The 17,183-nt window shown below is 39.6% G+C and overlaps 1 protein-coding gene across 11 annotated transcripts in view; it reads left to right on the top strand.

Annotated features, from left to right (window-relative positions):
- vav2 (vav 2 guanine nucleotide exchange factor) overlaps positions 1 to 17,183 on the top strand; it is a 219,241-nt gene that overhangs the window by 184,235 nt on the left and 17,823 nt on the right. For 4 of the 11 annotated variants that reach the window (XM_054757610.1, XM_054757607.1, XM_054757611.1 and 1 more), the window contains 13 exons: positions 5,348 to 5,447; positions 6,355 to 6,450; positions 10,148 to 10,216; positions 10,300 to 10,386; positions 11,651 to 11,739; positions 11,826 to 11,958; positions 12,255 to 12,269; positions 12,577 to 12,686; positions 12,853 to 12,954; positions 15,229 to 15,317; positions 15,518 to 15,531; positions 15,629 to 15,647; positions 15,958 to 16,085. In XM_054757610.1, coding sequence (XP_054613585.1) covers positions 5,348 to 5,447; positions 6,355 to 6,450; positions 10,148 to 10,216; positions 10,300 to 10,386; positions 11,651 to 11,739; positions 11,826 to 11,958; positions 12,255 to 12,269; positions 12,577 to 12,686; positions 12,853 to 12,954; positions 15,229 to 15,317; positions 15,518 to 15,531; positions 15,629 to 15,647; positions 15,958 to 16,085 — 1,051 coding nt within the window. The remainder of the gene's footprint in view (positions 1 to 5,347; positions 5,448 to 6,354; positions 6,451 to 10,147; positions 10,217 to 10,299; positions 10,387 to 11,650; positions 11,740 to 11,825; positions 11,959 to 12,254; positions 12,270 to 12,576; positions 12,687 to 12,852; positions 12,955 to 15,228; positions 15,318 to 15,517; positions 15,532 to 15,628; positions 15,648 to 15,957; positions 16,086 to 17,183) is intronic. The other 7 variants (XM_054757618.1, XM_054757617.1, XM_054757614.1 and 4 more) reach the window with 3 other exon arrangements.

The raw sequence follows: 17,183 nt of genomic DNA, 5'->3' as shown, positions 1-17,183 counted from the left end.
TAAACACTGCGATTAATCTGATTAGAATTTGTAATCATTTGACAGCCCTAATTTTGATATATAAGTCGCACCTGACTATGTTACAGGACCAGTCAAAGTATGAAAAAAAGTGGGACTATAGTCTCTAAAATACACTGGCAGGAAATTATACAAAGAGTTCAACATTTTATCTAGCCGTCCATTTTCTATACAGCTTCTCTTTATTAAGGTTGCGGTGAGCTGGAGCCTATCACCCCTCTGTAGTAACGCTGTAGTTTTTTTAATTACATCACAACTCTCTGTTTTTTTCAATTGATTACGGCTGCAAAATAACCCACCATGGGGCCACAAAAAGTTGCAGGTGTCAGCATTTTGATAACAAAGTTGAGAAACACCATTGACTTCAAGAAAGAAGTTGTAGCCCGCGTGGCTCTCCTCCTCCCACTGCGCTCATTGCCGACCTTCCCAAAAATAGTCTTCAGGTAAAAATGATGTTAAATAGTCATTTCATTTTTCATTGAGATGCATTTTGAATTGTTTTCTGCATTTACAACTATAACTGTTCTAAATTAAAATTGTTTTGTGTTAATATTTTTTGTGTCTGAAAGGGATTCGTTGGATTTACATAATTTCTTATGGGGAAAAAAGATTCGTTTTTTTGTACAATTTAGTTTTGGACGGACCCTTTTGAACAGCTGAATAACCGAAAACCGATGTACCACTATATTACTATAACACCGGTGGTCCTCGGTTGATGATGTGTGCTTCATGATTATGTACGGTCTCCCATAATTTAATGAAAAAGTTCATTTTGGTGGCAACACTACTTTCAACACTGGACTGTCGTGACCATAATTAAGGATTTTAAGGAAAAACATCGTATTACAATGTATGCCCGAATGTTGTAAGGGTGATGAAGAGGCGGTTAATCAACAATCTCTTTATACCAAAGACAAAGCAGGCTACTATCAGCAAACTTAAGTGAGTGGCAGAGAGAAATCGCAGGGACCATCTGCCTTCCAGATAAGTGTGTGACGTAATTTTTTGATTTGTTACCAAATACAGTTCTTTGGCCTATAAAGGGTAACTCACTACAATAATGTACCACTTTTCTGTGTTGCTATGTGTAAGAAATCCTCCTGAGTTCTTGTAAAAACGTATTCCTTGACCATGTAATATCCGTCCTTATAGTCTGTTATTCAAAAATATTTTTAAAAGCCCTTTTCACCCATTACATTGCTTTGAATGACATCAGAATATGCCCAATTTTTTCCACTTGGAGAGACTATGCAAACATAGAAATTGATGAGTAGTTACCTCCTACTGTGTGTGCCCAGACTTTGTGTCAAGTCAAGCGTATGTGACGGACTAATTATGGATGGCTCGGCCAAGGAGTGGCTGCATGCTGCAATGTGCTTATTAGCCCTTTGGCTCCTGTGACTGGAAGTACCAAGACTCTGACTTCAATGAAAGACTGTAATTAAATTGTAAATATAGATGTTTTTGTTCTACATTTCACTGAGTCTTTGTTGGAATTCGTCATTTGTGCCAGCATTTCTGGTTGTGTAGCAAGCGTGCTGAGATGATACCTGACATAAACCACAAATGCTCGCTCATTGGTCAAACAGATTTGTCGCCTTATTCGAGGATAGACAGAAATATCGACAATTAACCCTCCTGCTGAAGTGATTGTATCCTTTTGCTGTGTGTGGATGCTGCAGTATTGCCACTTTGCTCCAGCGGTCTTGCTGTACTCAGTCTCCTCTCGAATTATATTTGTTTCTTTCTCGTGGCCAACAACTACATGTTGAGAAGTAAATACAGATGCTCGATATTGGCTTTCTTTCCGATATCTGATACAGTTGTCCCTCGTTTATAGCAGTTAATTGGTTCCAGACCCGATCGACCCGTTAATTTAATTTCTGCACTATGGGATTAAATGTTCATAAAATGAATGTTTTCGTAGTTAGAGCATAGGAAATCTGTTTATGACTTTCTAATTATGATTTTTAACATTACTGGAGCCCTGTAGACATTATTATTTATTGTTTACACCACATTGCAACACATTGCAGACTCAACATGGCCGCTAGCCAGCGAGTTCGTCATCTCAATTGATGACACAGCTTTAACTGATGAAGACACCCACCTCCACCACATTAGTTTTTAACTCTGACATACTGGAGGAGGAGCTTAAGGGACTGGTTTCCCAGAGTGCTGCTCACATCTTCATCAGCCACATGAAAGCCCAGAGGCTGTAGGAGCCTCATTGCAGGGGGGCCTTGCTCAATCTGCAGAGATGCTCCATTGATCATCACTAGCGGATCTCTGTGCAGTCAAAGATGATCAGCTAATGAACTGATGTGACAACACTGTTACTTTTGAAGGGGAATTTCCGGTTTGGTATCTGCTGAAACATGACACACTCTGGAGTGGAAATGCTCACTGGGCATCTTTATTATCAAGCTTTAAGTAGTAGTAGTAGTAGGAGTACTTTATTAATCCCACAGCAGGGAAATTCATCTGTTACAGCAGCAAGCAAGATACACAAGTATGTACACAGGTAAAGAATGCATAGTCATAGACAATGCATGCAATGCATAGACATAGTGAATACAAAATGGTTCAGGTGTTGTAGAGCCTGATAGCAGTTGGTATGAAGGACCTGCGGAACCTCTCCTTCTTACACCGTGGGTGTAACAGTCTGCTGCTGAAGGAGCGGCCCGGGAAACAACAGTGTCATGTAGCGGGTGAGAGGTGTTGTCCATGATGGATGTCAGCTTAGCCAACATCCTTCTCTCCCCCACTTCCTCCACGGAGTCCAAAGGACCGTCCAGGACAGAGCTCGCTCTCCTGATCAGTCTATTTATCCTGCTCAGGCCATTTTTAGCGTTGAGATGACAAATTAAAAAGTATATATATGAGAGAGAGAGAGGCCAAATCAACAGAAAGTTTAGGCCAACTTTTCTATTAAATCACGCAGTACTAACCAGGGTTCCCATGTGTCCTGGAAAACCTGGAAAATGATTTACATAGGAGACATATGGAAAATGAAATAAAGATCAAATGCCCTGGATACGGTGAAGTTAAAGGAAAATAATTTCTGGGAACGAGTTGGAGCCCTGAATAACGCATACACTGGTGTAGAGGATTGCTGAATGTATTGATTACCATGTAGACCAGCCAATGAGTGCATGAACAGTGACTGAAAAGATAAACAGTAAGAAGGTAGGACAAACAGTTCAGTCCAACTAAGGTAGTAAAATCCCAGACCGCACAAAAAGAAGACATTTCTAGGGGTAACCGGCCTGTCTGGTCGCCCTGGTATAGTGTTAAAACTGGAATATTGCTACTAGAACAGAGCTAGTGTGATCACACAGTACTGGTGGAACTTTGAGTACCATCCACTAATGCTTCGGGCTGCTCACAGATCTATGAGAGGCTTGATTAAACTTCAAGGTTCCAGGATTAGACAATCATGCTGAGGTGCCAGCTCTTGCAGGGACACTGCTCCATGTGCCAACGCCCTACTTAGACTCAGTGAATGGGAGAATGTGTGTCACGTGCATTGGAAACCACTATTCAGGGATGACTTTGAGCTCCCCCACCCCGATTGAACCTCTAGATCTATGTCAGGTTTCCTTTGTGATAACTAATGAACAGAGACTTCATATCCTCACTGTTCAAAATGAACAGATCTCCGACCTCACACGCACACACACACACACACACACACACACATCCTGGTATGAGGATCTTAACCAAGTAACAGAATCAAGCACCATCTTTTATTGGCCTTCAGTCATTACAGTTTATTGGCAAGAAGTCACTCCTCCAAATATTGCCATGGGATTTAAATCTAGTCATTACTTATTCATGGTATTCACAATTCAATCCAAATTAGAATCCATTTATTCACATATTCCTTTATCTGCCTGCCGTTGTGGGAAATTGTTCTGCGGTTCACCTCTCACATGTTCTTATAAATCTTAAAATGAATGTGTCGTACATTGTCTTAACCACACATGGGTAATAATTGCCTCCGAGCTCATGACGAGCCATCTATGTTGTCTCTATTTTTCCACAGAGATATTTATCCCTTCACAATTTAAAAATCAAGTACTCAGTCTTTTTTTTTTTTTTTATAGATAGCTAATTATTTATCCGTTTTTATGAGTTCATTTCTCATATGTATTCCGCCCTGGGTTAAAATGTATCATTTCACATTCGTGTTTTTAACACTTTCCACTGTGTAACAAGTGCGGTGCTCAATAGTTCTGGAGGGAGTTTAGTTAAATGGATGTAATGGAAGAACCAAAGATCTATTTTTTTCAATATGTCAGTTAACCTGACAGAATTTCTGCAGTTTCCATATCAAATGAATCAGACTAAACTAGTCAAGGGAACAACAAGATTTTAAGAAAAAAATAATCCTCTCCAGGGATACGGGGTGACCCTTGTCTCTACCGCCATAATCATTTCATTGCTGCTCGAATGCGCCTCGAATGCAGTCGAAATGTCCCAACTGTCTCTCGAATGAGTTTGGATGTAATTTGGAACACCACTGGCCTTATTCACATCACATCTCACGCCATGCCGCCAAGGAAAACAGGAGCCAAAGTGAACGACTCCACCACCAGTCGTTGGCGTGGACCGGGCAGAGATGCTGCATCCAAGAAGAATACTCCTTTTCCACTGTAGTGAACTTTGGTGTTGTTGCTGGATTAACTAACTCGACACCAGTTTAATTTTTCATTGTCCGGGGTCATTACGTCACAGGGGTTACGCCTCCGATCAGGAAATAGTAGAAAATGTAAAGTGTTGACCAATTTTTAATTAAAACACACAATGATGCTGCACCTCCTGACCAGACATAGGGCAGCAATCGAATGGCACTTGAACGGCGTTTGAAGTGCTTTCTAAATATTCTGACTGCATTCTAACAGTATTCTTAATATTCCTTCTGTGTCCCAAATACGTTCAAGTCGAATGTGCAAGAATGATTCAAGACAGGTTCGAAACGTAATCTAAGTATTCGAACGAATGTGGCGCGACGGTTTTTTTTCATTTTCATTTTTCATTCCGGCTGGTTCTGCTTGATTCGTGCTGATTCTGAATAAGTGTGATGGGGGTTTAAGATTTGACTGCACGTGCTTCAAGATGAAGCCCAGTATGTGACATAATCTTGCTCACACAAACATTGATTGAAATTTATAAATTCATCATCATGAATGCCAAATATACAGTATATACATAGCATCATAGTTTTGGGAAAAAAATACATTTAAAAACAGAGAAAACTCGGTAATCCTACACTCTGTAAACATGTCAATATATTTACGGGATTTAATTAGTTGTGTCTCCGCAGGTTGTTGATCTATGGCCAGTACTGTAGCCACATGGAGAACGCCCAGAAAACACTGGATGAAGTAATAGCAACACGAGAGGATGTGAAGATCAAAGTTGAGGTAATGTTCTGTACTTCACAGCTTTCTGATGTTATGCAACAACAGCATTTTTGTCAATGCAAAGCTTCTCATTCAGACCGCATCGAAATAGAAGCCACACAACAATATACCTAGTGGAGGCAACGCTTGCTGTGTATAACCCCAAATAAAGTAAAATTGAATTAACCGGCATATAATTTGGACTTTAAAGCTAGTAGTCGTCTACATTTGTACAACAGCCAAGCTAGATTCCACATTGCATACTGACATGTTATTCAGACATACACCCGCAGAACTGACAGCAACACAGATCATTGCCTGCAATGACCAGGCGAAACACTGCAGCTGTATAAAAAGGCAGATTCATTCATTCATGCTATGCTCGAGCCTATCCCAGCTGATTTGGGCGAGAGGCGGGCTACGCTCTGGACTGGTCGCCAACCAATTGCAGGGCATAAAAAGGATGATTGTGGCCCCAATAGTTGTCACCACATAGAGGAGCTTTGTATGGACTGAACTGCTTCTCACAGCCGCGTTACATAACAACCTTCTTTCTAAAAAGCCTCCACTGTTATGGCAGAGTTATGGAAGCTGGATGAAAACATACACAAGCCACTATAAGGGAGCCTTAAATGCTGTTTCTTTTGGATGCAAGCCATTGGGTTTTGTCAAAGGAACCTCCCAGTTAGCATGCAAGGTATTTGTGTCACAAATAGCTGGCACGACGAGAGCTTTTGTTCGCTCAAATATAAACTGACCTCATTGTTTGGTAATGGAATTTACCACAAAGTAGGGAAGCGTGGCTGTGACTGCAGCAAAGCATAATGAACTCTAAACCAAGAATGCTTGTCCCTTAATATAGTAAAGACACAATGCTGAATTATGTAATGGGAAATAAATTGTTATGCCTTATGTGGTTGTTTCACAGGAATGTACAATGAAAGTGCAGGAAGGCAAGTTCAAGCTGCAGGATCTTCTAGTGGTTCCCATGCAGAGGGTACTCAAGTATCACCTCCTACTAAAGGTAAGTGGAAATGTGTGTCCTAATAGACAGAAAGCAAAGGACTGACTAATGGCTACTCAAATTTAAACTACCTGTTATTTGCTGGTGGGTTGCATTCTCAAACAACCCTCGAATGGCAAAATGGCAACTGGACATCACATTAATTTGCTTGAGAAAATGCTGTCTCTTTGCATCAAATAAGCTTGACATTTACACCCACACTCACACAACAAAAACTAATAGGATGTCCTCAAACCAAATGCCTCCCTCACTCACGGTGCAACCAAAAATAACACAAGTGGAACACATAATCTGACTACACCACTTCCCCAACAGGAAGTTATCCAGCATACCTTGCGGGTTACACATTTGTATAAAATAGTATAATTTTGCATGTATATTAGTACGTAAGCCTTTATTTTTTGGTTGCACCGTGAGAGAGGTAGGCATAGACTGTCTTACTGCACCCAACCTCAACAGCAATGGCGCACTGCGAGAGGCCTTGCTTATGCAGCTCATCTTTTAAATGCTGTGGTCTTAAACTTTTGATCATTTTCATTTTTTATGCCAATATTGGCCAATAATATCGGTCGGTCGATATTATCGGACTTTCGTAGTTTATAATATCAAAATAGGCATTTTTAGGGCTTTTTACAGTATGTGTGTTTCCATTGTTAGTGGTTTTTCAGCATTCACTGGGGGTCTTTTAACATAACCCCCCTGAATAGCAGGGATCCGCTGTCCTGAACGATTCACTTAATAAGTCCTTTGGGTTGATTGACTTCTGATGTGACATTGCCTTGCAAAATTTCGACCATACCAATAAACATTTTGTACTAATTGTAATCTTTTATTTCCTTGAAATAATTCCAATTTTAACAAACTATTGTAGTAGTGCATTAGAAGCGTATTAGATATTTTTTCAGCAACTTTGTATTTTGTTGTCATTATGTGTATAATGGATAACACAAATTATTACATTTTTTGTATACAAGTGTCGCATTTCTTTATAATTACCTTTCTTCACTGATTGGCCGAGAGAAGTCACATGGTCTCTCCTGTCTTATAGTGAGGCATGATTGGCACATTTTGACTTAAGTTACCAAATAAGTGTTCTGCTCGACAGCATTTATGTATGATTTTTATCATGTTTATCTATCATTACAACAATTTTCATGTTTTTCGTAATTCAGAACAAAAAATTACAAATAAATATACTGTGCCAGATTTAACAGGATTATTTGATACAGTTGCTGATGAATTATAAATTAGGAATTGTCAGTTTTTAAGCAGAATCGTTCAAACACGACCAGGTAGAGTTATAAATGGTCCAAATAATGTATTATTCTTGGGGGGAGGCCTGTTTTTATCAGTATGAACCAAAGCCGGCGAATTAATGAATTCTTCTCATTATAGCTACAAGACCACACACTGAATTCCATTTGGTGTGAGCAGTTTTTCAGCCTTGGGAGGTTGGACTGCTCTTGTTCAATGAATGATTAATGGTTTTAGTTATTTATTCCTGCAAATGGCAAACATTTGTGGGACCATCGTGTGTGATGCTCACCTTGAGCTTGCCAGCTTAGAATTTATATTGGATCAAACAAATACTGTAATAATCAGAAAGAAGGACTTTATTCCCTGTACTTCTCTCCCATCGGTACCATTAGCAACGTAACCTTCGCCATACATTAGTTGACTTTCCATCTCAACCATGGATGATCATTAGAGTTTATGATGTGTTGCATAATGGACTCTGGTGGAGGCCAGTGCTTTCTGTTCGGTTCAGGCAGCGCTGTGACTTCTCTATTAGTTTGAATTGAACCCCTGCAGGAGTCTCAGCACGGCACTAAGGTCAAATCAAGCGTGCACTAATCAGATTAAGCTCACCCCATTTCACTGTTCTTCACAGCTTTTCAGGAAGGCACTGCTGTATACTGTGACCGTAGGGCATATCGTACACACAAGCTATTTGTGTATGTGCAGTGTGTCTGTGTCTTGCCAAAGGCCACATGTTCACTTGATGTAAAGATGTCATCACAGCAAGAAATCTTGTTTTCATTCATGGTGTGAACACACCTAAAGTACATTCTGGTCCAGCAATGTTTAAGTATTTTATAGCGTTTCCATCTTAATGCCTTCATGTATTGCAATGTACATATTTATATATATTCATTCATTCATTCAATATACACTTAACGCAAATATAAACTCAACACTTTTGTTTTTGTCCCCATTTTTATGACCTGAACTAAGATCTAAAACTTTTGCAATGTACACAAACGGTCTATCTTTCGCTCAAATATTGTTCACAAATCCGTCTAGATCAGAATGATTGTTGCACAGGTATGCCGTAGAATGGCCACAATAAAAGGTCAGTATCTGGACTGACCACCGTTTGCCTCAAGCACCGTTTACGCTGATCCAAGGCATCCCAAACAATACCAGTACAGTTCAACTGCACATTTTGGAGTGGCCTTTTATTGTGGCCAACCTGTGCAATAATTATGCTGTCTAAGCAGCATGTTGTAGATGAATTGGTGGTGGACAAATTATAAATTTTGACTTATGAATGCTCACGAAGAGATTTACACAGATTTGTGAACAATATTTGAGAGAGTACACAGAAAGTTTGACATGTTTGAGTTCATTTTGTGAAAATCGGGAGCAAAAACAGAAGTGTTGTGTTTATATTTTTGTTGTGTATATTTTCTGGCAATTGCAACAACAACAAAAAAAAACATCTTAGTTGTGCAGCCCAACGACGTTGAGAAGGTCTGCAGAAAAGTTCTATGGTTTGTGCTGCTTTTGTATTTGGATGTGTTTTTTTTTTTCAAATCTACTTTTAGTTGCCCTAGTTGGACAAGTGTCCAAAACCTCACTCAGTAGATCAGATGTCATGCTTGATGCCTTCAGTTGAAGCAAGAATACTCAAATGTGGCAGCACTGCAGGAAGTCAAGAACTTTCATGAATAAAAACCAAACATGACCTCACAGATCTAAAGATTGCCCAAAAAGCAATGAACACCTAAAGACCTGGAAAAATATAACATGGACTGCATTGTATCCTACTGACCTCCTAATTATAATGCTACATGTATGGGACAAAATTAGAAATCAGAAGAAAATTAGAAACACCCTTCATTCTATTTCAATAGACTGTGCAGTGTCCAGTTTAAATTTGCAGTTGTTTAATGTGACTTTATGACGTCAGTAAAATTTACATTTATAGGAGTATCATCTGTTGCACATTATCTGTTTTCCAGCTTCTTGCGATGATTTATGGCGCTAAATCTCATTGCAGCGCAACGGCATTTCATACATCACTGCGGCATTTAATTACTTCGCCCTCGGTGGAAGAGAAGCAAAGCAATTGCTGATCATAAAGATGCGGAACGTTTGTTTGTGGAAGAGCACGGTTGTGTTGTGGTTCTTGCTGCTGCAGTTTCAGTTGGAGTTTGTCCGGTCCAACGTCTGGTCTGATATTTTTTTATGTGCAGTATGTTGCTGTTCACGCCCGGTCCTGCGTATTATCCTGCATCCTGCATTTTATTCTGAGCCACATTAGTGTCACTTTCCTAATCAGAGTAAAGAGCAAATATACATCAGCAACCTCCTCTTGCTGCTATTGTTTGATATTGTCTTGATTTCAACATTGATCTAAGCGGTAGTCATGTTCACGGAACAACAATAAAATAATACAAGCCTTTCCTTGTAGGAACTTCTGAGTCACTCAACAGACCGACCAGAGAGACAACAACTAAAGGAGGCACTTGAAGCCATGCAGGTGTGTTTTTTTTAAAATGTTTTTACCAAAAAGCATGCGACATCGTGATGCTTCAACTTGCTGGGTTTGTCTTTCCCTTTTAGGACTTGGCCATGTACATCAATGAGGTCAAGCGTGACAACGAGACACTGAAGAAAATTAGTGAATTCCAAAGTTCTATAGAAAATCTTGTAAGTATTTTCACTTGATTGTGACTACAGTGGATCCCCACATCTTTACAATTCAGCATTTGCAACCCCCACAAATTCGAACCCCGGAAATCTGCCATTTTGTGCTTAGAATTTGCAACCCCCACAAATTCGAACCCTGAAACCTGCCATTTTGTGCTTAGAATCTGCATAATTAGGGTGTTTACTGGTAGAAAACTCATCTCATTTGCCATACATCGGTAATGCTTGAGTTGTGCAGAAAAAGGGGCCGCACGGTGTCCTAGTGGTTAGCATGTTGGCCACTCAGGAGATCTGGAAGATCTAGGTTCGAACCTCCTTTGGGCATCTCTGTGTGGAGTTTGCATGGTCTCCTCATGGTGTACCCCGCCTCTCACCCGAAGTCAGGTGGGATAGGCTGCAGCATACCCGCTACCCTAGTAAGGGTAAGCGCCATAGAAGATGGATGGATGTACAGAAAGTAGTCAGAGACAAATTTGCTTGCGGAGGTTTTCTTTGTATGCAATGAATGGGGTTGATATTTAAACCCTTACTCACACATCACAAACCAGCAGGAGCTGATCACTCACAGTGCAACCAAAAACACCACAATTAATACTTGTGGAACACACACTGTAACTGTACCACACACACTATGTGGGTATCGAAATAGATGCTTCCACACTTACTGTATATACATGCAAAACAATTGTGTGTTACTTGTGTTGTTTTTGGTTGCACCGTGTGTGAGGGAGGCCTTTTGTTTGATGCAAATAGTGGGGAACTACTATACAGTTATGGAAAAAAATGATTAGACCAGCCTTGTTTCTTCAGTGTATTGATCCATTTTAATGCCTGGTACAACTAAAGGTACATTTGTTTGGACAATAATAATGATGATAACAAATATAGCTCATAAGAGTTTAATTTAAGAGCTGATATCTAGCAACTTCCATGCTTACTTGATAATAACCAAAATCACTTAACTTCTTACATGAATAGCTGCCAAAAAATGTTACTCTTAAGAGCTATTTTTGTTGTCAATGTTATGTGTGTCCAAACAAATGTACCTTTAGTTGTATCAGGCATTAAAATGAACAAGAAACTAAAAAAACAATAATTTTTTCCATTACTCCAGAAGAATGCCGCTGTGTCCGAGCAGGGATTGCATCATATATTCTATATCTATTTAGATTCTCTGTGAGTCTCAGGTGCAGCTGAATTATTTATAGGCCCTCATTAGTTATAGCAATCAGTGAATTGACCCTGGCTGTCTATGTGACCTAAGCAGCAGGTGAAGCTGGAGGAGTACGGGAGGCCAAAGATAGACGGAGAGCTGAAGGTTTGCTCCATTGTCAATCGTACGAAACAGGACCGGTGAGTCTCGTAACGTCTGAACTCTGCAGAAAGAAAACAATAAATGTGCATTACTAAATAACGATGATGTGTGTGTGTATCTTCAGGTATATATTCCTGTTTGATAAAGTAGTCATTGTCTGCAAGAGGAAGGGTTATAGCTATGAGCTCAAAGAGATTATTGAACTGCAGTCTTATAAAATGTCAGATGATCCCATGAACAACAGAGACATGAAAAAGGTAAGGTTTAACAAAATGCAAAATTGTTTTATGCCAGCTCGTATGAGATCATATACGATGGCGGCATTTTCATATGTAGAACTTCGAAGTAATGCTTTGGCGTGCTAGTTGTGCTCGTCCATGCTTGAACAACCATGTAAATGCAACAACAGTCATTTAGGATTCATTAAAATGTACAGCAGAGCATACTGTCGCTGGTCTAACATGGCTTTTTGTTTTAAATTTGCATGTCTCTGTCCATGTTGCATGTGTAACTGGGTGTTTTTATGGTGTCTTTCTTTTTGCATGCTTACCAGTCAAGTGGAAAAATGGTAAGCTCAAGTGACTCTTTCATTTAACTCATCTTCCTATGATGGCCTAGTTCTGGATGTCGTGGTGGTGTTTTTTTGGGTGTCATTTAGCGATTGCACGCACCTTACTTGTAATGGCTTTCAAGCTTTTGTACAGATGCATTGCTAAAGCATGTCAAGCTTTATTTAGAGCTGAAATAAATGGACCTCATGAATGTGCTGCATTTGATTTCTGTGTGTTAGAGACAGTATCACATTTTTGTCTGATATTACCATTGCGTCAACTTATCTCACTGCCATCTGCCGCTTGCTCGTGTTTTTTCCCCAGTGGTCTTATGGCTTCTACTTGATCCACCTGCAAGGGAAGCAGGGCTTCCAGTTCTTTTGTAAAACAGAAGACACAAAGAGGAAGTGGATGGAACAATTTGAAATGGCCATGTGAGTTTTATCGTATGGTTGAAGACATTCCACTAAAATATACAGAATACCATACAATAAACCTCTTATCTTTTCTACACAATCAACTCAACCAATCATGGTAGCCTTACGCAAAGCGAAAGTGTCGCTGCTTAGCTTTTTTTTTTCTTTTGTGTTCTTCTTCCAGGTCCAACATCAAGCCTGACAGAGCCACAGCTAACCAGCATAACTTCCAAATGCACACATTTGATAAGAACACAAACTGTCGAGCCTGCAAGATGCTGCTGAGGTAACAAGAACAAATACAGTGCATCCCTATGCAGTCGCTGATTTTTGGTCAATTTTTTTTTTTTACTTTTTAACTTTCCCAAAAAATAAACAGTTTTTTTTCCCACAGAAATCGCGTGATGCGTTTTTTTTATGGTTGAATACGGACTATTATTATTTCAAAAGTGTGCATATTTAAGCAAATTCGACATAATTTCAATGAAGTGTTTTCAACCATAAAAATGGCTACATGAACTAAAATACAAATATAAGACCTTCAGATACATTGAAAGACATTATGCTATCTAGTATTCTGCACTGGTCGCTCGGTGTCAGTTGTGTTACGGTAATGTTCACTGACGCACACAAGCACTTGATAGCCAGAACAACAGGCTTTTATTGCAGGTTTGAATGATCTCACAACAGGCACAATAATAACAACATAATCATTGTAAGAATCATAATCATAAAAACACAGGCTACTGTTGTGGCCATAATCAACTCCAAGCTAAAATTCAACTTTGAACCCCACTTCCTGTCCGCCACATGTCCGGAACACATTTACAGAAACACATGAGCACAAGTTTTATTTATGTTTTAAATGGCTTATTTTCTCTGGTTATGTATACTGTATATGTCTATGTACAGTGTATATACTGTATATGTTCTCTCCAGGTACTCCGGTTTCCTCCCACATTCCAAAAAACATGCATTTTAGGTTAATTGGAGACTCTAAATTGTCCATAGATATGTGAGTGTGAATGGTTGTTTGTCTATATGTGCCCTGCAATTGGCTGGCGACCAGCCCAATGTGTACCCCGCCTCTCGCCCGAAGTCAGCTGGGATGGGCTCCAGCAAACCCGCGACCGTAGTCAGGATAAGCTGCATAGAAAATGGATGGATGAATGGTTTCAAATGCAGTTAAAGTGTTTGAGAGAGACAGTAGAGCATTATGCAGCCAAATCGAATCTGATAATTACAGCCGTCCCTCTTATCGCAAATGTTGATCCAAAATCGTCTGAAAACATCAACGTCGAGCTAGCAGGACGGTTTGAAGTGGGAGGGAGAGCGAGCCGAGCGAGCCTTCAAAAATAGAGTTTTTAATGGGTGTCTTAATTACTCGTGGATTTTAACCACTTGCTGGTGGTCCGGGAACGTAACCCTCGCAAAAAGCGTGGATCTACTGTCCTTGAAGTAGACTGCAACACAATGCGATCCAACAGGAAGCCGTAAATACTATAACTCTTGTCATCATTTTTTATTTTAAATTTGACTTTGTACAATTCATAATTTGTCAGTTTTTTGGTGAAAAATATGCATTACATCACGGACAATGTGATTTTTAAAGAAGAGGAGAGAAGTTAATACCAGAAAAGTGAGGTGGAAAGAGGCAACATACACTGGAATTTATGTAACGGAAGCAGATTGACCTACAAAGCAGTATGTCCCAATACTATTGTCAAAGTTAAGGCATTTTTGTTATTTTTGCAATTTAACTTATAGATATGGAGATAAAATGTTACTAAATATAAATGTCTGTTCAGTTGACAACGATGGAAGCAGTATCCAGTTAAATTCCTTTTAATAAAAGTACTTGAAATATACTGTAAAATTGAAAGTGTATTTAACGTTATGGTATTATGCATTATGCATTATGCATGCGTACATTACTATAGTAGTATGCTATAGTGGACATAACATTTTCATCGGCTGAAGCCAATCTCTCAAGCTTAACCAGTTTTTGGCTCAGCAAGCTTGCTTTTGCTCGGAAATATGTATTTGAAAACATCCTTGCTAAGGCAGTGGATATTTTTAAACATCACCCTTCCCAACAGCCCCCCGCTGTGTCCCTGGACACACCCCCTCTCAGCAGCACCATCACAGTGGGGATAACCCGTGTCACGGAATCACCACGTCTGTCGCACCAGACAGAGCAGAGCAGAGTTGGCTTGGCTAAACCGTGCTCTGTACTGACCCACAAATTTCATGGCTCGCCTGACCTAAATTCCTGTCCAGTGGAAAAGGCTTGGACCAGTATTGTCACTTCCTGCTGCATGCTAATTACTCCTGCGGCCCCGCCGGATCCTGTTGTAATTTACGGCACTTACTATTCAAGATGACAGTGTGTGAGGAATGCAAATGTTGCAGAACTCAACATTGTGTTCTTAATTTGTGCATTTTTCTTCGCCAAATAGGGGTGAAAATGGAGAAGTTATGTGGTTTAAGTGTTGTCCATATAGGACATGTTTGGATCAAAGACTCATCACTGATGTATTCCTTTGTGTGTGTCCTGCAGGGGCATCTTCTATCAGGGTTACTTCTGCTCTCGGTGTGGGACAGGAGCACACAAAGAGTGTCTGGAGGTGATCACCATCTGCAGGATCAGTACGTCTCTGTTCATACTTTATCACAGTGTAGCACATCAAATACATGTACGAAAAGGAGTGGAGTTGATCTAATCCTACCCCTTCTCCTTGTCTATTACTGATCATTTATTCACACCATATTTTTTGTGCACTGCCTGCGTGAAAAGACATAATTGAGTTCTGTTTCTGACCGTCTCCATCTCTCATCTTTCATTCCAGATCCTCATGACTTGGTGAGTAGGGTTGTTATATGTATTACAGTAGTAATCACCTATGTTAATCATCATCTGTAATTATCTTAATGATGCTCTATTTGCTCCTCATTTATAGGAACCCGGCATGTCCTCAGGTAATCTTGACACCTCTACTACAAGTAGTATGATCATGATATAGTAATATCAGTTTATACTTTATAGAACAGCACAGCTCTCTACTGGCATCTAGTGGAAAAAACTGTTATCGCCACCTTAATGTTGTCATTCCGTTGCTAGTTTTGAACCTCTATTATATTCCTTTATGTACATATACACCACTTTTTCAGATTTTAAGTAATTTTCAAAGGCAAAAGGAAATATATGCAAGAAACACATCCAGTAATCTCTTTTGAGCATCAAATGTGAAAGCATTAATGTGAAAAACACTGCATGTTGTGTTTGCAGGTCCCAAGATGGTAGCAGTGAGAAACTACCACGGCACACCAACACCTCCAGGGAAGATGCCTCTCTCCTTTCAAACAGGGGACTACATCGAGCTGCTGAAAGGAGACCCTGACACTACGTGGTGGGAGGTAAAGCACACACTTAGCTCATCATCACTGAGGAACAATCTTTATTATTTAGACAAGGAGTGCTGCCTCCGTGCTTGTCAGCAGTGCCGGCTCTAGTGTTTGTTTGGCGTTTGTTTGTGGCCTACCAAATGATACACCCTGCTACTACTAAACAAACACACACATATGCTGCATAATAAAGGTAAGAAATGGATTAATCGCAAATCTCTTGAATTGATTAAGGTCTGTTAAAGCTACTGAACCAATAAATAAATATTTTGTGTAGTAAATAGGATTAACTAAACCCAAAATGTAAAACTAATATAAATATCAACTTAAACTATTAACATTTACAAATTAAAATCCTTGCAACTTTTTGTTCTAATTCAACTTTACCACAGTACATTTTTCCCTGTTTTATTGCGGTTAATTGGTTGCAGAACCAAACCGTGATAAGTGAATTTCCGCAAAGTAGGATTCAATATTAATAAATGCAATGTTTTTGTTGTTGAAGCGTTGAAAACCTGTTTATGGCTTTCTTAATACGGATTTCACCATTATTAGAGCCCTGTAGAAATGAAGTAACACCCCTATAGTCACCTTTACACGATTATTCTTTGTTTACATCACATTGTGCGACACTAATGGCCAGGCTGCGGGATCTCTGCAGGGACATAAGAGACGGCCGCCGCTCATAGCATATAGCAAGCCACTGAGCTGACTATTTAACCTCCAATTTATTTATTCTAAGTTTCAGAAGGTAAGAAGACAAAAATGTACGGAACACGGAATGGGAGGACAACATCTGTCGGATGTGTCATGGCTGACTCCATACACTGTTAAGGAAATGTCATCTAAAGTGATGTCACATTAGTGGAACATTACTGACGCCTAGTGACCAGAATGTGGCAATGTAACTCATGTGCATGCATTCTTTAGCGTATTGGATGATTACACTTCCTACGTTTAACATTACTTTAATTACAAAACAAATAAGATTGATTTCTGATTACTACCATCTATATTCAAGACAGCGCTTAGTTAACAATAGTACATCATTGTTCTAGGTTGTTCGTTAGGCACACACCTGTCAGATTGGAAGGGGATAACCGCACGGAA

Source organism: Dunckerocampus dactyliophorus, chromosome 17 (assembly GCF_027744805.1).
Source record: "Dunckerocampus dactyliophorus isolate RoL2022-P2 chromosome 17, RoL_Ddac_1.1, whole genome shotgun sequence".
NCBI classification, from domain to species: Eukaryota; Metazoa; Chordata; class Actinopteri; order Syngnathiformes; family Syngnathidae; genus Dunckerocampus; species Dunckerocampus dactyliophorus.
The sequence above is the reverse complement of the archived record's forward strand: the minus strand, read 5'-3'. Positions and strand labels throughout refer to the sequence as shown.